Here is a 16,302-nt window from a genome sequence, read left to right on the forward strand (position 1 = left end):
TTTTTTTTTATCAATATAAAAAAAAAAAAAAAAAAAAAAAAAAAAAAAAATGCCTTCAGCTTTATATCCCAAATATGTAAGACAAAAAGTTACAAGATTGCAGGGCTGAAATATTACTTACATGTGCGCACCAATGCTGGCCATACACAAACAAAAAATAAAAAAACAATCGGCGTGAGCACAAACAATAGCGCTATCATGTAATGACCGATAAATCGCTCAGTGGATATAAATAAATGCATTTTTTGTTCATTTTTTTTTTTTTTTTTTACATATACCTATTGCAGACAGTTTGGACGGGAAACACATTAACCTTTCAATTAATTGTTCGTTAGAAAATTTCCAAACTTGTCCTTCGTTTTTTTCAAGCTCAAAAACTAACGATTAGTGATTTTGTGCCCATTAACTGGCCAAAAAAACAAACTGTCTAAATATACAAAAAAATCGTCCGAAATTTGGTCAGTGTATGGCCAGCAATAGCCTGGAAAATTACACCTACTTAGGTTCCACTGCTGCCACTGTTAATGCTAAAACTCACCTGTTAGATTTAGAAGGCCTCATTCACACAGACACTGAGGCTCTTAGACTGAAAAGGCCCATTTGTGCAGCTGCAAGCATCATCCCGGTACTTTTTTTTTTTTTTTTTTGAGCCAGCGGTCGGCTTGCTTGTAAAAGCAATCCTAGCAGCCAACTAGCCACTGGATTTCATTTACAAGCAGGTGGCGACTGCTGCCTCAGGTTTTCCTTCTCATGGTGGTTCCTTTCTTTTGCAGCATTCTATGGAGCCACACTTGCATGTAGACACTACACTGTGTGCATCAACAGAAACGCACAGCCCCAAAGCCTAGGATTGCAAGGTATTTGCCTGCTCCTCCCTTCTTTCTACAAAAGTAAGACTGACTGGAGACCACACTGTTCTAGTGTATCCTCCTGACATCTTTGCTGTGAAGACTGCAGGTTCACGGATGTAGCTCAGAGAGCAGGAATCAGTAAACACTGACAAGAGTTGTAAACCGCAAGTACCAGGGTACGAATTTTAATAAAACAAATTTACTGGGGGAAAGTATTTTTATTGTACTTAATATGTTAATGCAGAAGTATTAAACACTCAGCGCTTTAACTTAAGTTAATTCTCTGCCTACTTAGCTTGGGGGTTAGATTTAAGTCTTATGGGTAGTTCAAGGATAAGTATGAGAGAGTTGACAATAGGCGATAGAACATGGGGACCCTTATGCTGCTGTCCTATTACTTGCAATGTTCATGTATACAAGTGACATTCAGAGTTGAATTGAGAAATAGATGTAGCCTCTGAATCTGTTAAATGTTAAAGTAGGGGCATGACAAAACCAATGTGTATGCAAACTCAGATCTGACACTGCACCAAACATGGCTGCTGAACACAGCTCGGTTCTTCTAAACAAAATCTCACAAAACAGAAGTATACTAGAGACTTTGACGTACAAATAAAAAGGGATCTAAAATGTTGTAAATATACACAGCATAGCAGGGCACTCACCCGACGTTCATTTTGTGGGTTCGGAATCCCACTAAAGGATCAAGCACCAAGCTGGTTGCCAGGTCATCATTCTCACAGAGTTCTCTTGCGGTCACTCGGTTGGAACCCATAGTACCGTTGGATTGTGTATCATGCTGTTATTACCTATTATGCAAAAAGAAACAAAAAAATAAATAAGATCATCAAGTATAATTCTGGGAGGAGGGGGAGGGGTAAAAACATCCCTGCAACACACACACAGAAAAAAAAAAAAAATCTCTAATAAAACATTCTCTGGAATTCATAGTGTGTAGTAGAGACTGTCCTCAGGGTGGCTCAGTAACACCAAGCTGCATGTCCAGCCAGAGTAAGTCCACAAACAGGCACAACAAGGCTGATGGGGGGGTTCTGAGACTGGTAGGTCCCCCTCCCTTGTGATTTTCAGTAGACAGCAGTGGGTAGATTGCATAGCATGCAATTCACCCATTACCATCCCCTGTCAATCATAAGGAAGGGTGACCTTAAGGAGAACCTGTCTCAGCATCCCCATAGGGTTTCGCCCACTGAGTGTTCATGTCCCCAGTCTTTGGTTGTTAGGATGCTGGCGTCCTGCTTTGTAGCAGCCAATGAAGCTGCAGCCAACCGTGACCTAGTAACTAGTGATGGTGGGTGGCATACCAAGAAAAGACAGACTAGCACATAGACAGAGGAATCCCTCAAAAATGTAATAAAATATGGTATTATTGGCTTGACTCAGGTAACTTATTCCACGATTGTTCATGTGGAGGGGCTGGTGAGAGGAAGAGGAGGGGTGGGGGGGGGTAGACGGTGAGTGAGGAGATTGATCTATAACAAAGATGATGAGAATTGTATAATATAAATGGAATTTTAAACCAATCCAAAAAGGTGTAGGTTTGTTCGTTCTACTTAGATTCCCCCCCCCCCCCCCCTTTTGTTGTGTTTCTCTTTTCTTGCATTTTTTTAGATGGAGACATGGATGGCTGGGGGGGGGTACATTAAAGCAGAAGTAGTCTTATTTTTTAACTGTACCTACTAGAGGTCGACCGATATTTTGGCCGATATTTGCAGTTTTTTAATTAATCGGCATTGGCCGATTGAGCTGATAAAAAGGCCGATTTAGAACTACAGCGCGACTTTGAAATGACTTCTGTAATAGAAGTCAATGCAAGTTGCCTGAGTCTTCATAGAAACCACTTGTTTCCTCTCCGGACAGTCTGCCAAGAAAAGAGCAAAAAGATGTTTAGGCCTCATGCACACGAGACGCAGATGAAACCTCTGTTAAAAAAAAGCTGAAACGCGCGTTTTGCCGCGTTTAGACGCGTTTGCGTTTATAAAGATAACATCATGTAGACCCTCCCCAAGCTCTCAAAGCATTTTTTTTAACTATTTCTGCTATTTTGATCAGAGTGAGCAGCAGCAGCATAGAGAGCAGTTGTACACTTGCATTTGCCGTGTCACTTGCCACGGCACCTGCCACAAGTTGGGTATTGTCCACTTGCCACAAGTTGGGGATTGTCCACTTGCCACGTCACCTGCCACAAATTGTGGATTGTCCACTTGCCACGTCACCAGCCACATCACCTGCCACAAGTTGTGGATTGTCCACTTGCCACAAGTTTTGGATTGTCCACTTGCCACGTCACTTGCCACATCAGCTGCCATGCCACCTGCCACAAGCTGTGGATTGTCCACTTGCCACGTCACCAGCCACATCACCTGCCACAAGTTGTGGATTGTCCACTTGCCACATCACCTGCCACGTCACTTGCCACATCACCTGCCACAAGTTGTGGATTGTCTACTTGCCGCGTCACTTGCCACTTCACCTGCCACGTCACCTGCCACAAGTTGTGGATTGTTCACTTGCCACGTCACCTGCCACATCACCTGCCACAAGTTGTGGATTGTCTACTTGCCACAAGCTGTGGATTGTCCACTTGCCACATCACCTGCCACGTCACTTGCCACGAGATGTGGATTGTCCACTTGCCACGTCAGCTGCCACGTCACTTGCCACAAGTTGTGGATTGTCCACTTGCCACGTCACTTGCCACATCACCTGCCACAAGATGTGGATTGTCCACTTTCCACGTCACCTGCCATGCCATCTGCCACAAGTTGTGGATTGTCCACTTGCCACGTCCCTTGTCACAAGTGGATTGTCCACTTGCCACAAGTTGTGGATTGTCCACTTGCCACGTCACCTGACACAAGTTGTGGATTGTCCACTCGCCACGTCACTTGCCACATCCCCTGCCACAAGTGGATTGTCCACTTGCCCCATCACCTGCCACAAGTTGTGGATTGTCCACTTGCCACGTCACCTGACACAAGTTGTGGATTGTCCACTCGCCCCGTCACTTGCCACGTCCCCTGCCACAAGTGGATTGTCCACTTGCCACGTCCCCTGCCACAAGTGGATTGTCCACTTGCCCCGTCACTTGCCACGTCCCCTGCCACAAGTGGATTGTCCACTTGCCACGTCCCCTGCCACAAGTGGATTGTCCACTTGCCACGTCCCCTGCCACAAGTGGATTGTCCACTTGCCACGTCCCCTGCCACGTCCCCTGCCACAAGTGGATTGTCCACTTGCCACGTCCCCTGCCACGTCACTTGCCACGTCCCCTGCCACAAGTGGATTGTCCACTTGCCACGTCACATGCCAGTCACCTGCCACAAGTTGTTGATTTTCCACTTGCCGCGTCACCTGCCAGGTCACTTGCCGCGTCACCTGCCAGGTCACTTGCCGCGTCACCTGCCAGGTCACTTGCCGCGTCACCTGCCAGGTCACTTGCCGCGTCACCTGCCAGGTCACTTGCCGCGTCACCTGCCAGGTCACTTGCCGCGTCACCTGCCAGGTCACTTGCCGCGTCACCTGCCACAAGTTGTGGATTGTCCACTTTCCACGTCACTTGCCACTTCACCTGCCATGTCACTTGCCACAAGTTGTGGATTGTCCACTTGCCACCTGCCTTGTCACTTGCCACAAGTTGTGGATTGTCCACTTGCAATTGCAATTGTTTAAAATATTTTTTTAATGGTTTTTCATCATTTGCAATCATTTTTGAGATTTTTAATGTAAAAAAAAAAAGGTCACCTTTAAAAAACGCATATAAACGCAAACGCGGCTAAACGCGGGTGCCGCGTTTTGCGTCTGAAATGCAGAAATTTTTGTTTCTGAACGCATTTTTTTGCTTCTGGAAAAACGAGATTAAACGCAACTGCATAAAAAACGGAAAAAAACGAGACTGTGTGCATGGACACATAGGATAACATTGAATGAGTTCAGGTGCAGTTGAAAAAACTGTCCAACTGCATCTGAACGCGCGTTTAACTGCGTCTCGTGTGCATGAGGCCTTACACTTGAATGAATGAATTCAACTCAGTGTGTAGAGTTCTCAGTTTAACCATTTAAAGACTAAATCTTTTCTGACACTTGTTGCTTAGAAAGTAAAAGTCCTGTATTTTCTGCCAGAAAAATCACTTGGACTCCCAAAAAATTATATATTTTTTTAGCAGAGATCCTAGGGAATAAAATAGCGGTTGTTGCAACATTTCATGTCACACGGCATTTGCGCAGAGGTCTTTCAAATGCATTTTTGGGGGGGGGGGGGGGGGATACACTAAATGATTTTAAAAAAATAAAACCTAAAAGAGTAAAGTTAGCCCATTTTTTTTTTTTTTCATCCAAAAGTTTTGACTACCTGTCTTTATTTTATAGGCCGCTTTCACACTGGAGCGGGCAGGCGTTGATGGTAAAATGCTGCTAGTCTTAGCAGCGCTTTACCATCATTTTAGCGGTGCTATTCGGCTGCTAGTGGTATGCATATAACCCAGCTAGCGGCCGAAGAAGAGGTTAAATGCGCCCGTGAAGCACCGCTGCCAAATCGCATTGCATGCGCTTCAGCAGTGGTGCCAATTAATATCAATGGGCAGGAATGGTGGAGGAGCGGTATACACCACTCCAAACGTGCTGCTTGCAGGACTTTTTTTTAACATCCTGCCAGCGCATCGCCTCAGTGAGAAAGCACTGTGTCTTTCACACAGACTGCAGGGGAGCCGTTTTGCAGGCACTTTACAGGCGCTATTTTTAGCCCAAAAGTGCCTAAAAAAAAAAACGCCCCAGTGGGAAAGGTTGGTTTTATGAGATGAAGGGGGATAAAAAAAATAAAAAAACAAAACAAACAAAAAAAAAAATCGGCCTAACATATAGGCATCATATATCGGCCGCCATGATCTCGAAATATCGGCATCGGCCAGAGAAAACGCCATATCGGTCGACCTCTAGTACCTACAGGTAATCCTTATTATAGGCTTAACCTGTATGTACTGTGAATGTCTCAAACTGGCAATTGAGTGTATGAAGCCGATGATGTCATCAGAGCCCGTGCCATAAACATGACATCATCGCGGCTCCGGCCACTCACAGCGTCGGAGCCTGCGAAACCGGAAGAAACACCAGGGAAGATGTCAGCAGTGTGCAGGAGCCACTGGAAGGCTTTGTTCTAAGATAAGCATTTCATAATGAGCTAGTATGCAATGCATGCTAGCTCATTATGCCTTTGTCTTACAGTAGTGGTTATCAACTGCTGTCCTCAGGACCCACTAACAGGCCAAGTTTGCAGGATAACTGAAATACAATCACAGGTGATATAATTTGCTGCTCAGGGATTGCAGTATTCTAGTCTGCATCTCCCCAGGGTAATACTTAAAATCGGTCCTGTTAGTGGGCCCTCAGGATAGGAGTTGAGAACCACTGCTCTACAGGGTTTTTTTTTGTTTTGTTTTTAAAGCGGAGGTGCACCCTAAAATGGACCTCCGCTCATCGGAATCCCCCCCCCCTCCGGCGCCACAATCGGCACCTTTCAGGGGGGAGGGGGGTGCAGTTACCTGGATAATCCAGGTAACTGCACCCACTTCCGGGCTAGCTCTCTGCGGAACGGGGGCGTAACCTAGCGCCCGCCCCCTTCAGCAAGTGCCCCGCTGCCTGCTGGGAAACCCACAGCTCCCAGAGGCAGCGGGGACCGTCCGGATTGCGCCGCGCGGCTCGCGCATGCGCAGTAGGGAACCGGGAAATGAAGCCGAAAGGCTCCATTTCCTGATTCCCATACCCAAGATGGCGGCGGGACCCGGCAGCCGAGCGAGCGATCGGCTTCGGGTGCCGACATCGCGGGCGCGCTGGACAGGTAAGTGTCACTATTTAAAAGTCAGCAGCTGCAGTATTTGTAGCTGCTGGCTTTTAAAAAAAAAAAAAAAAAAAAAAAAAAAACGCGGAGTCCCGGTGGACTCCCGCTTTAAGCAGAAGAAAAAAAAACACTTTCAATAAACACCCCCTAGTATATCTGGCCGTGGTCATCTTGAGTAAGGGCAGATGATTCATGTAGCACTGACTTCCAGGAATAAATCTTAGTTCAGGCATGCTTAGTTGAGAAAACCCCTCCTCCCATGCTGAAGACTCCTGGGATGTAGGACATTTACTTTAGGTAAGAAGCCAGGAAGTAACTGAAGAAACATAAAAAGTTGTTTTAAAATAAGTAAAATGATATACTTTCCTAATGCTAATAGCATTAGAATTTAAAATGGTCAATGTTGATTGAGAGAGTAAAGTTCCACGTTAATGTCTGCTGTGCCACAAGGCAAGACATCGGGGCTGCAGCATATGTACCCCCCCCCCCCCCCATATGGCTGCCATTGCAGCATGGGCAGTAGAAATGTGGCTCAACCTCCTGCTTTTGCCAGCTACTTGCTCTGGGGCCAGGGTTTATTTTTTACCTTTAATATCACTTTAACTAAGCCTTAGGATTGTGTACTTCTCAACGATCACCCTAAAATGCTTTCTGGAAACTATTCCTGCAGTCATTTTCATGCTTTGTCTGGGATGTGGAAACAGCCTGCATTTCTTTTCTTTTTTGCAGTTACTGCTTCTTTAAAACTCTGGGGCTTCAATTAAATCCAACACCCACTGCATCTCATTAGAAACGTCTCATTAAAAATAGCTCAGTGGGCTACATGATCATGATTACACCTGCTGCTGTTAAAATCCTCTAGGAATCCATACACACCTCTACACACGAGGAACAGAAAATGTTTCATATGTGTAATTAGAGCACAGATCGTCTTTCATAACAATTAATTTGTGAGACTCCATACTCATTTTCTTTACACAGAAAGGTATACCACAGTCCATTATACCCGATTCTTCAAAAGATAAAACAAACATAAAAATGTTACATTATTCAAAACAATTATATTTTACATCACAGAGTTTAGGCTGTGTCATGTGTGTGAACAAACTCACTGTGATGGTATGTTCACTAGTTTGATAGCCATGTATAGAACATACATAGCTCTGCCCTTCCTAGGTGGCGAGAGGAAACAGGTCCATATATTTCAATCACATGCAGGGCAAATAGGAAAAAGCCGCTTCTGCTCAGAGCAAAAAATGCCTATGAAATTTGGCTCTTCACACTAGCCGACTCCAAAGTTGTGCGATTTTCACTGGAACGTTAGAGTCGGACTTTGATATGACTTTTTCACTCTCTGGCATTGAAGCTGTGTCTACATCAGATCAAAGGCATGCTGTAACCTTTTATAAAGTAGTAGCAACTTCAGCAGTGTCAATTGGAAAGTCTCTCATAGAAATACACTGAATTTCACATGGCCGGCCACTCAGGGTCTCACTAGTCAGATTACAGGCTGAATAAACTTTTTTTTTTTTTTTTTTTTTTTTAAATCAGATTTTTTTTGATTTTTATCAAATTTATTTTAATAAAATGTTTTTGGATGAACAAAAACTAGGAAGAACCACCACTCGAGACCTGAGAAAGCTGGAAGAAACTTTAGGCAAGTACAAAGGATCGGGCCCAATCACTACTCTGATCTCTAAAATCCTCAGGAAAGATTCTAGATCAGAAATCCTTCTCCCTGACGTTCTAGCCAGGTAATCTTTAAGGAAATTTATTTCAGAGGGGCCTCATGCAATGGCTCAAAAGGAGCCCTAGTTAGACGACAGATCCCAGGGAGGAATCTGTGTAACAGCCCTGGGTATACGCCTAGTTCTGGCTAAAAGGAACCTCTTGAGCAAAGGGTCCTCAGCCAGTCTTCTTTCTGCAAACAGAGACAGGGCAGCAACCTGAACCAAGGGTGCTGACAGAAAGTAATTTCTCCACTCTTGAGAGTATAAAGTATAGTATACAGGGAGTTTCTGCCAGGAAACAAAAGTTTTCCAAACTTTCCCATAGAACTTTCTTGTGACTAACTTACGGCTGTCCAGAATAGTCTCAATAACCCCCTCCGAGCATCCCCTTAGCTGTAGGATACGCCGCTCAGCCGCCAGGCCATCAAATGGAAGGTCTGAGGGATTGGACGGAGTACTGGCCCCTGATTGAGAAGATCCCTCTCCTCTGGCAGGGACCAGGGGGGTTCTATTGAGAGAGCTCTCAGCAAGAACCAAATCCTCCTTGGCAAACAGGATAACTTCTGCTTGATCCTGAACAATCTTCTGAACTACCAGTGGTAAGAGGAAATGGAGGGAAGGCATAGGCTAGAGTGAAATTCCATGGGAAAGAGTGCATCTGTCTCTAAGGACTCAGTCTCTCTTTCCAGCGAGAAGAAAGACAGTCGTGGAGACTGGATGCAAAAGATCCACTCTGGGAACACCCCACCATAACACGATCTCCTGGAACGCATCTTGATTCAGTTCCCAACTGCTGGCACTCATGTTTACTCTGCTCAGATAGAGCGCCAGAACATTCGCTGTTCCACTGATGTGCACCAGCCTGACGAAACATTGATCTCTGCCCAGGACAGAATCTGCTGGCATAACAATAGAAAAGTATCAGAGCGAGTGCCTTGTTTAGGTACGCCATGGTCATGGCATGGTCTGAAAAAAAAAAAAAGTTAACAAGTCTTTTAAATTGATCCTCTCCTCCGGAACAATTAAAGCCTTTCCCACTGCTAACAGTTCTCCAAAATTTGATGACTGGAATGCCTCCTCTAGCAGCCAGGCTCCCTAGCCCCACAGACTGGCATCTGTAGTAATTTTCATTGGGAAATACTGTGCCCAGTCCTTCCCTTCCTGCAGATGTTTTCGTTGCTCCCACCAGGACAGATTGAGAAAATCCTCTTGGAAGCTGTACAAGCCGAAAGCTTTTTCTGCAATCTCAATGATGCAGAAGAAACGCCTGAAGGGGCCCGGCTGCAGTCATTAAGCCCAATAACTGCATGATACGATGAAGTGAGGTCTAGGGAAACAACCTGAAGTTCTGCATGGAGGGAAGAATCTTTAAAATCTTTTGGACAACTGTGTCTATTAGGCAACCAGACAAGACTTTTGCTGATTGACCTTCCATCTCAATTTTTGAAAGGTCCACAAGATCAAAAATTGTAAATCCTGAACAAGGCTCTCTCTCTTGGGCAAAGACCAAAGAAATCCTCTAAATATGGAACCATCGATACCGTGTATTTGAAATTAGGCCACGACGTCGGCTATGATTTTTGCGAAAATCCTTGGTGCTGCCGAGAGACCAAAATGAAGGGCTCAGAACTGCCAATAACTTGGACCGTTCGCCATGAGAACTGCAAATCGGAGGAACTTTTGATGATTCTGGCAAATTTGTACATGAAGGCAAGCATCCATTAGCACTCCTGCTAATAACAAATTCCTTACAGAATAAATGTTTTCTATCCAGAATAGTCTGTAGACTATGAATCTGTTCAGGATGCTTAAATTGATGACCATCCAAAAACCACGAGAATAAAATCCTTGGAAATCTTTGATCTTCTGGAATGGGAGAAATAAAGCCCTCCATTTCCCACATCGCAATCAGATTCACCATAGCCTGCAGTCTCTTGGTCCCTCGGCAGATGGGTAAGAAAAAACCCCTATGGTGGGGGTTTGAATTCCAACCTGTAACCTCTATCATTGGGAGGATAAAAGGATTGCTGGTGATCTCTGCCCATACCTTGATGAAATGGGACAACCTCCCTCCTACCCCCCTTTTTGCTTGTCTTTGTTAAATAGACTTCTTAGTTGCCTATTGGTCTTAAAGTTAACTTTGTTCTGAAAGCCACAAAAAGGCCTCTTATTCTGGAGCTCATCCTTCTGAGAAGATGGAAACCGTTTACTCTTCTCTAAGGAAGAACCAAATAAGAGCGTGTCCTTAAAGGGTATGCAGCAAAGTTTATTTTTGGAGGCAAGATCGCCTTCCCAAGATTTTAGCTAGATGGCCCGTCTAGCTGAATGAGTGCTGATGTTCTGGCAACAGATTTTACAGAATCTCCAGCCGCATCAGCCAAAAAAAGCAACTGACTTGCCAATAAGGGGTAGAGATTCCCTGATCTCCTCTATGGGGGTGAGGGAGGAGAGAAGGTCTTTTTAGACATTGCACCCAGATGTCTAAATTCCTAGCAACATAGGTGGATGCTAGAGCTGGTCCTAAAGAAAAAAAAAAAAGCAGAGGCATCCCAGGCCTTACGTAATAAGGAGTCGGCCTTCCTATCCATCTGATTCTTAAGGAGCAACCTGGATATTAGTAACGCACAACAGGTTATGAAAGCTGAACTTATCCTTTAATCCCTTGCCGATGGGCTTGCGCCGATATACATCGGCAGACTGGTACGTACAGGCATATTAACGTACCTGGTCCTTTAACCACTTTCAGACCGGACCAATTTGCTGGTCAAAGACCAGACCACTTTTTGCGATTCGGCACTGTGTCTCTTTAACTGACAATTGCGCGGTCGTGCGACGTGGCTCCCAAACAAAATTGACGTCCTTTTTTTCCCACAAATAGAGCTTTCTTTTGGTGGTATTTGATCACCCCTGCGGTTTTTATTTTTTGCGCTATAAACAAAAATAGAGCGACAATTTTGAAAAAAAACGCATTATTTTTTACTTTTTGTTATAATAAATATCACCCAAAAATATATAAAAAAACATTTTTTTCCCTCAATTTAGGCCGATACGTATTCTTCTACATATTTTTGGTAAAAAAAAAAAAAAAAAAAATCGCAATAAGCGATTATTGATTGGTTTGCGCAAAAGTTATAGCGTTTACAAAATAGGGATAGTTTTATAGCATTTTTATTAATAATTTTTTATTATTTTTTTTTTTACTAGTAATGGCGGCGATCTGCGATTTTTATTGTGACTGCGACATTGTCGGGGACCCATCAGACATTTTTGACACATTTTTGGGACCATTGTCATTTATACAGTAATCACTGCTATATAAATGCAGTGATTCCTGTGCAAATGACACTGGCAGTGAAGGGGTTAACCAGTGGGTGGCAGTGTAGGGGTTAAGTGTTCCTAGGGGTGTGTTACTAACTGTGGGGGGGTTGGGCTTTCATTTAGTGTACACTGATCTCTGCTCCAATCACATGGAGCAGAGATCAGCGTCACTAGTTGCTAGGCAGAATGGAAAAATTTTGTTTACACAGCATTTCCTCCATTCGGCCGCTCCGTGAGACGATCGCGGGGATGCCCGCGGCGATAGAGTCCGCGGGTCCCGCGACCGGACTCACGGGGGTCCCGACCAGCGCGCCGGCGGCGGCGCGCTCCCGATGGCAGGGCGGCATCAAATATTGGACGTACCTGTACGCCAATATGCCTGCCCGTGCCATTCTGTCGACGTACATCGTCGTGCGCTGGTCGGGAAGTGGTTAAGATGTGGCATTGTGGGCATACAGCCGCAAGTGCCACGAGTGTGATCACAGGCCCGCGGACTCGATGTCTGCAGGGATACCTGTGATTATCTCATGGAGAGGAAAAACGGGGAAACGCTGATGTAAACAAGCATTTCCCCATTCTTCCTAGTGACAGGACACTGATCACAGCTCCCTGTGATCGAGAGTGGTGATTAGTGTCGTGACACACGTAGTCCACCCCCCCCCAACAGTTAGAACACACTTAACCCCTTCACTGCCAGTCACATTTACAAATTAAACAGTGAATTTGTAATTGCACTGATCGCTGTATAAATGTGAATGGTCCCAAAATAGTGCAAAAAGTGAACGATCTGTCCACCATGTTGTAGTCACAAAAATAAATAAATAAATAAATAAAACTATCCCCTATTTTGTAGATGCTTCTTTAACTTTTGCGCAAAACCAAGCGCTTATTGCAATATATATATAATATTTCTGATGGCAAAATAAATAGTATTTTTTTTCAAAATTGTCGCTTGTTTTGTTTATAGCACAAAAAATAAAAACCACAGGAGGTGATCAAATACAACCAAAAGAAAGCTCCATTTGTGGGGAAAAAACAGCTGTCTATTTTGTTTGAGAGCCATGTCGCACAACAACCGCGCAATTGTCAGTTAAAGCAAAGCAGTGCCGAATTGCAAAAAACGCTCTGGTCTTTGGCCATCCAAATGGTCCGGGGCTGAAGTGGTTAAGAGCCTATTCACACATACTGCAATGTTAACACACAAGTATGGATGTATTGTCATATCAGTCTGCATGGCTAATTAGCCAACACATACACAGGAGAGCAGAATGCACCTGTGCTATATAGCACATTGTAACAAGCAAATGTGTACTATGCATTAGTGGGTACTTTTTGTGCATTAAAGCTCTAAATGGGATGCCTTAACACAGTATGCCTTAAAGAGGAAGTAAACCCTAATGGGTTTACTTCCTCTTTCATTCCCTGCAAAGGCAAAGCATAATGGACTAATATGCATCGCTTACCTGACACAGAAGCCAGCGATGTCACCGCTGTCCCCCTGTAGTCCAACGCATCCGTCTTCTCGGTGGGGTCTCGCAGCTCTGCCGCTGTCATTCGGCGAAGCTGCGATGACAACACTCCCGCGCACGGGAGCCGACACGGGCGGCATCTTCGTCATGGACGATGCCGCGCTCAGTACGCCTGCACGCAGCTGTCTATGGCGCACGCGCCGTAGACAGAGGTGCCTGTCTTTGGGCAAATATCTCCTAAACGATGTAGGTTTAGGAGATATTTCTTGGACCTACAGGTAAGCCTTAATCTAGGCTTACCTGTTGGTCTAAGTGGTTTGTAAGGGTTTACAACCACTTTAAAGCGTTATTAAAATCTCCTTAAATGTAGCAGCAAACCTCATGTCACCTTTACAGCAAAATTAGCTTTGAAAATCTGGTATGTGAAGTTTCTACCTATAGGGTGGCTCCTTTGCCTTGCAGAATCTTCCAGGAGCAACCAATATGCCACTCCTGACAAGTACTGTATTATACACATGCTGCTTGGTGCCATTCTCAAGCAAGGCATATACTGCAGGCTCAGAGTTTGCCCAACATTCCCGCAGCACTGGCCGCCAGTGCTCTTTTGCTGCAGCGGCTACCTGTGCAGGTTTAAGCCACACACATCAGAGCACAGTACTGCGCGTGTTGAGTGAATGCAGCGCACAGGGAACTGTAGTCCGAGTCCTAAAGATAATTTCTGATGTGCTGGGGGAGTGAGCAGACGTTTCTGGGAAAGAAGAGAAACAGAAGAGGAAAACAGTGACAATAAAAAGGTAAGAAACGGGGCACAGAAAAAGACACTGGGCACAATTCACTAAGCGATAACATATTACACAACATAAAAAAGGAATTGATATTTTCGTTATCGCGTGCGGTAAGTGACCACGTGACATACATAACACATGCGATAAGCTTTCGTGAATTGTGTCCGTTGTTTAGTATTTTGCCTTATGCACACAGGACTTTTCTCTCTCCCCTAAAAGCCAGCATAGAAAGCTCTATTTGTGGGTACATTTCCAGAGGTCACTTGGTTAAAGGAGGGAAAAAGATGCCAGATGGGTGAACTTTAATGAAAAGAGTTATACTGAGGGCTTAAGTAGTACTTTAGGGCATACGTAGTGTGAATGAGCCCTTAGTGTGTGTGTGTCAGCACAACAATTCGGGGGGGACAAAAAAGACAAATATACAAGTATAAATGAATGTGCCCCCTCCATACGCAGCAAAACTCTAATGTTGTTCCCCCCCCCCCCCCCTTCCCTCAGCAGTACCATAATGTCCCCCCTTCTCTCCCAGCAATGCCATGAAGTACCCCCTCTCCCAGCAATGCCATGATGTGCCCCCCTCACCCAGCAATGCCACAATGTGCCCCCCTCATACTCGTCTTCCAGCAATGCCATGATGTGTGCCCCCTCCCCAGCAATGACTTGATGTGCCCCCGCCTCTCCCAGCAATGCCATGATGTGCCCCCCTCCCCCAACTCTCCGAGCAGTGCCATGAAGAGCCCCTCTCTTCTAACAATGCCATGTGCCTTCATCCTCCTCTTCCAGCAATGCCACGATGTTTGCCCCCCCTCTCCCAGCAGTGCCCCCCTCTTCTAACAATGCCATGATGTGCCCCCGCCTCTTCCAGTAATGCCATGATGCCCTCCTCCCAACAATACTTTGATAAATACCAAGATACGCCATGTGTCCTTTGCATTATCACCCTCCCTTCTCACAAGCACGATGTGCCTTGCCCCCTCCTCCATCAATACCATGATGTGCCCCTTGTGTACCCCCCGCGCAGAGTCTCCCGGACGGGCCCGTATACGGCGTGTGGCGGAGTGAGCCGGCCGAGGATCTCTTCTATCTATGACACCCCCTCCCCCTCACTTCTCTTACCGGGGAGATCCCTGCTGGCAGGAAACCCCTTCCTCCCTCCCGCGCCCGGCACCTCACGTTTCCGCTCCCACAATGCCTTGCGAGGCGCGCTTAGCCTGAGCTGACCCAGCCATATCTACGCCGCTATATACCCATTCACACGTCTTACCGAACCTTAGCGCTCCTCCACTCTCCTCCGCCCGTAATTCACCGACCCGCTTCCGCTGCCCCCGCCTCTTCTTTTTTTTTTTTTTTTCTCTCTATAATCTTGTCCCGCCTAGATCAGCTAGACCGTCCTTTCCATTGGTTGAGAGCTTCCTCAACGCCTTTAACCATAGGTTAATGATCCTGCCCATCAAACCAGTCTTATCCCTTTTATTGGTAGATGCACACGTCTGTCTAAGGCTATGAACTCCACCCACAGGGGGTGACAGGGTTCTCCCGCAGTGTGTAGATTGTAGCCATGCGGCGGATGTCCATACTGTTACCCGGGTAACTGGCGGTCATGTGGAACGTTTCCGCTTCTGAATGTTTTCACTGAACGTTCCATGACTGGGATTAGGCGTAGGAAATAACGAGCGTGTCTGTGTGAGGAGCATTCCTTATCACACTCATTGCTGGTGATAGAGAGGAGGCACAGAGCTCACTGGAGGGGCCCGGGGGAGGAATGGGCCCCAAAGAACTGTCCCTTCTCCTGAGTGTACAATACAGCCAGAAGGGGGCGCTCACACAACACGCCTGATAGCAAATGTGACCCAGCACCATCTGCCCACATCAGCTCAGTGCGGGCCTTGCTGCAACCGCAAGACAAATGTATTAGTGCAATTATAAGGCCTCATTTACACAGGCGTATGAATCTCTGCACCAAATGTGGTGCCAGATCTTTGCTTTCCTTTATCCGGCCCTTGGGGCACTATTCCTCCCATTGACACCAATGATGGGGCACTATTCTTCACCCACTGACACCAATGATGGGGCACTATTCCTCTCGCTAACGCCAATGATGGGGCACTATTCCTCCAACTGACGCCAACGATGGGGCACTATTCCTCCCACTGACGCCAACGATGGGGCACTATTCCTTCCACTGACGCCAACGATGGGGCACTATTCCTCCCACTGACGCCAACGATGGGGCACTATTGATCTTTTATTAAAAAAAGAATCAAACGACCAGTTTTATACAAAAGTAAAAAAACAAAA

General features: G+C 45.7%; 1 protein-coding gene across 4 annotated transcripts in view; it reads right to left on the bottom strand.

Annotated features, from left to right (window-relative positions):
• The window catches only part of LOC143934132 (histone-lysine N-methyltransferase KMT5C-like), a 60,596-nt gene extending 45,226 nt beyond the window's left edge, over positions 1 to 15,370 (bottom strand). For 2 of the 4 annotated variants that reach the window (XM_077457475.1, XM_077457472.1), the window contains exons 1-2: positions 15,269 to 15,370; positions 1,517 to 1,660 (exon numbers count right to left, since the gene is read on the bottom strand). In XM_077457475.1, coding sequence (XP_077313601.1) covers positions 1,517 to 1,626 — 110 coding nt within the window. In that variant the 5' untranslated portion in view covers positions 1,627 to 1,660; positions 15,269 to 15,370. Of the gene's footprint in view, positions 1 to 1,516; positions 1,661 to 15,120; positions 15,185 to 15,268 lie in introns of those variants that run through there. The other 2 variants (XM_077457474.1, XM_077457473.1) reach the window with 2 other exon arrangements.
• Positions 15,371 to 16,302: the final 932 nt, after the last annotated feature.

The sequence above is a fragment of the Lithobates pipiens genome, unplaced genomic scaffold (assembly GCF_037356315.1).
Source record: "Lithobates pipiens isolate NorthernLeopardFrog02 unplaced genomic scaffold, aLitPip1_a1.2 Scaffold_27, whole genome shotgun sequence".
NCBI lineage: Eukaryota > Metazoa > Chordata > Amphibia > Anura > Ranidae > Lithobates > Lithobates pipiens.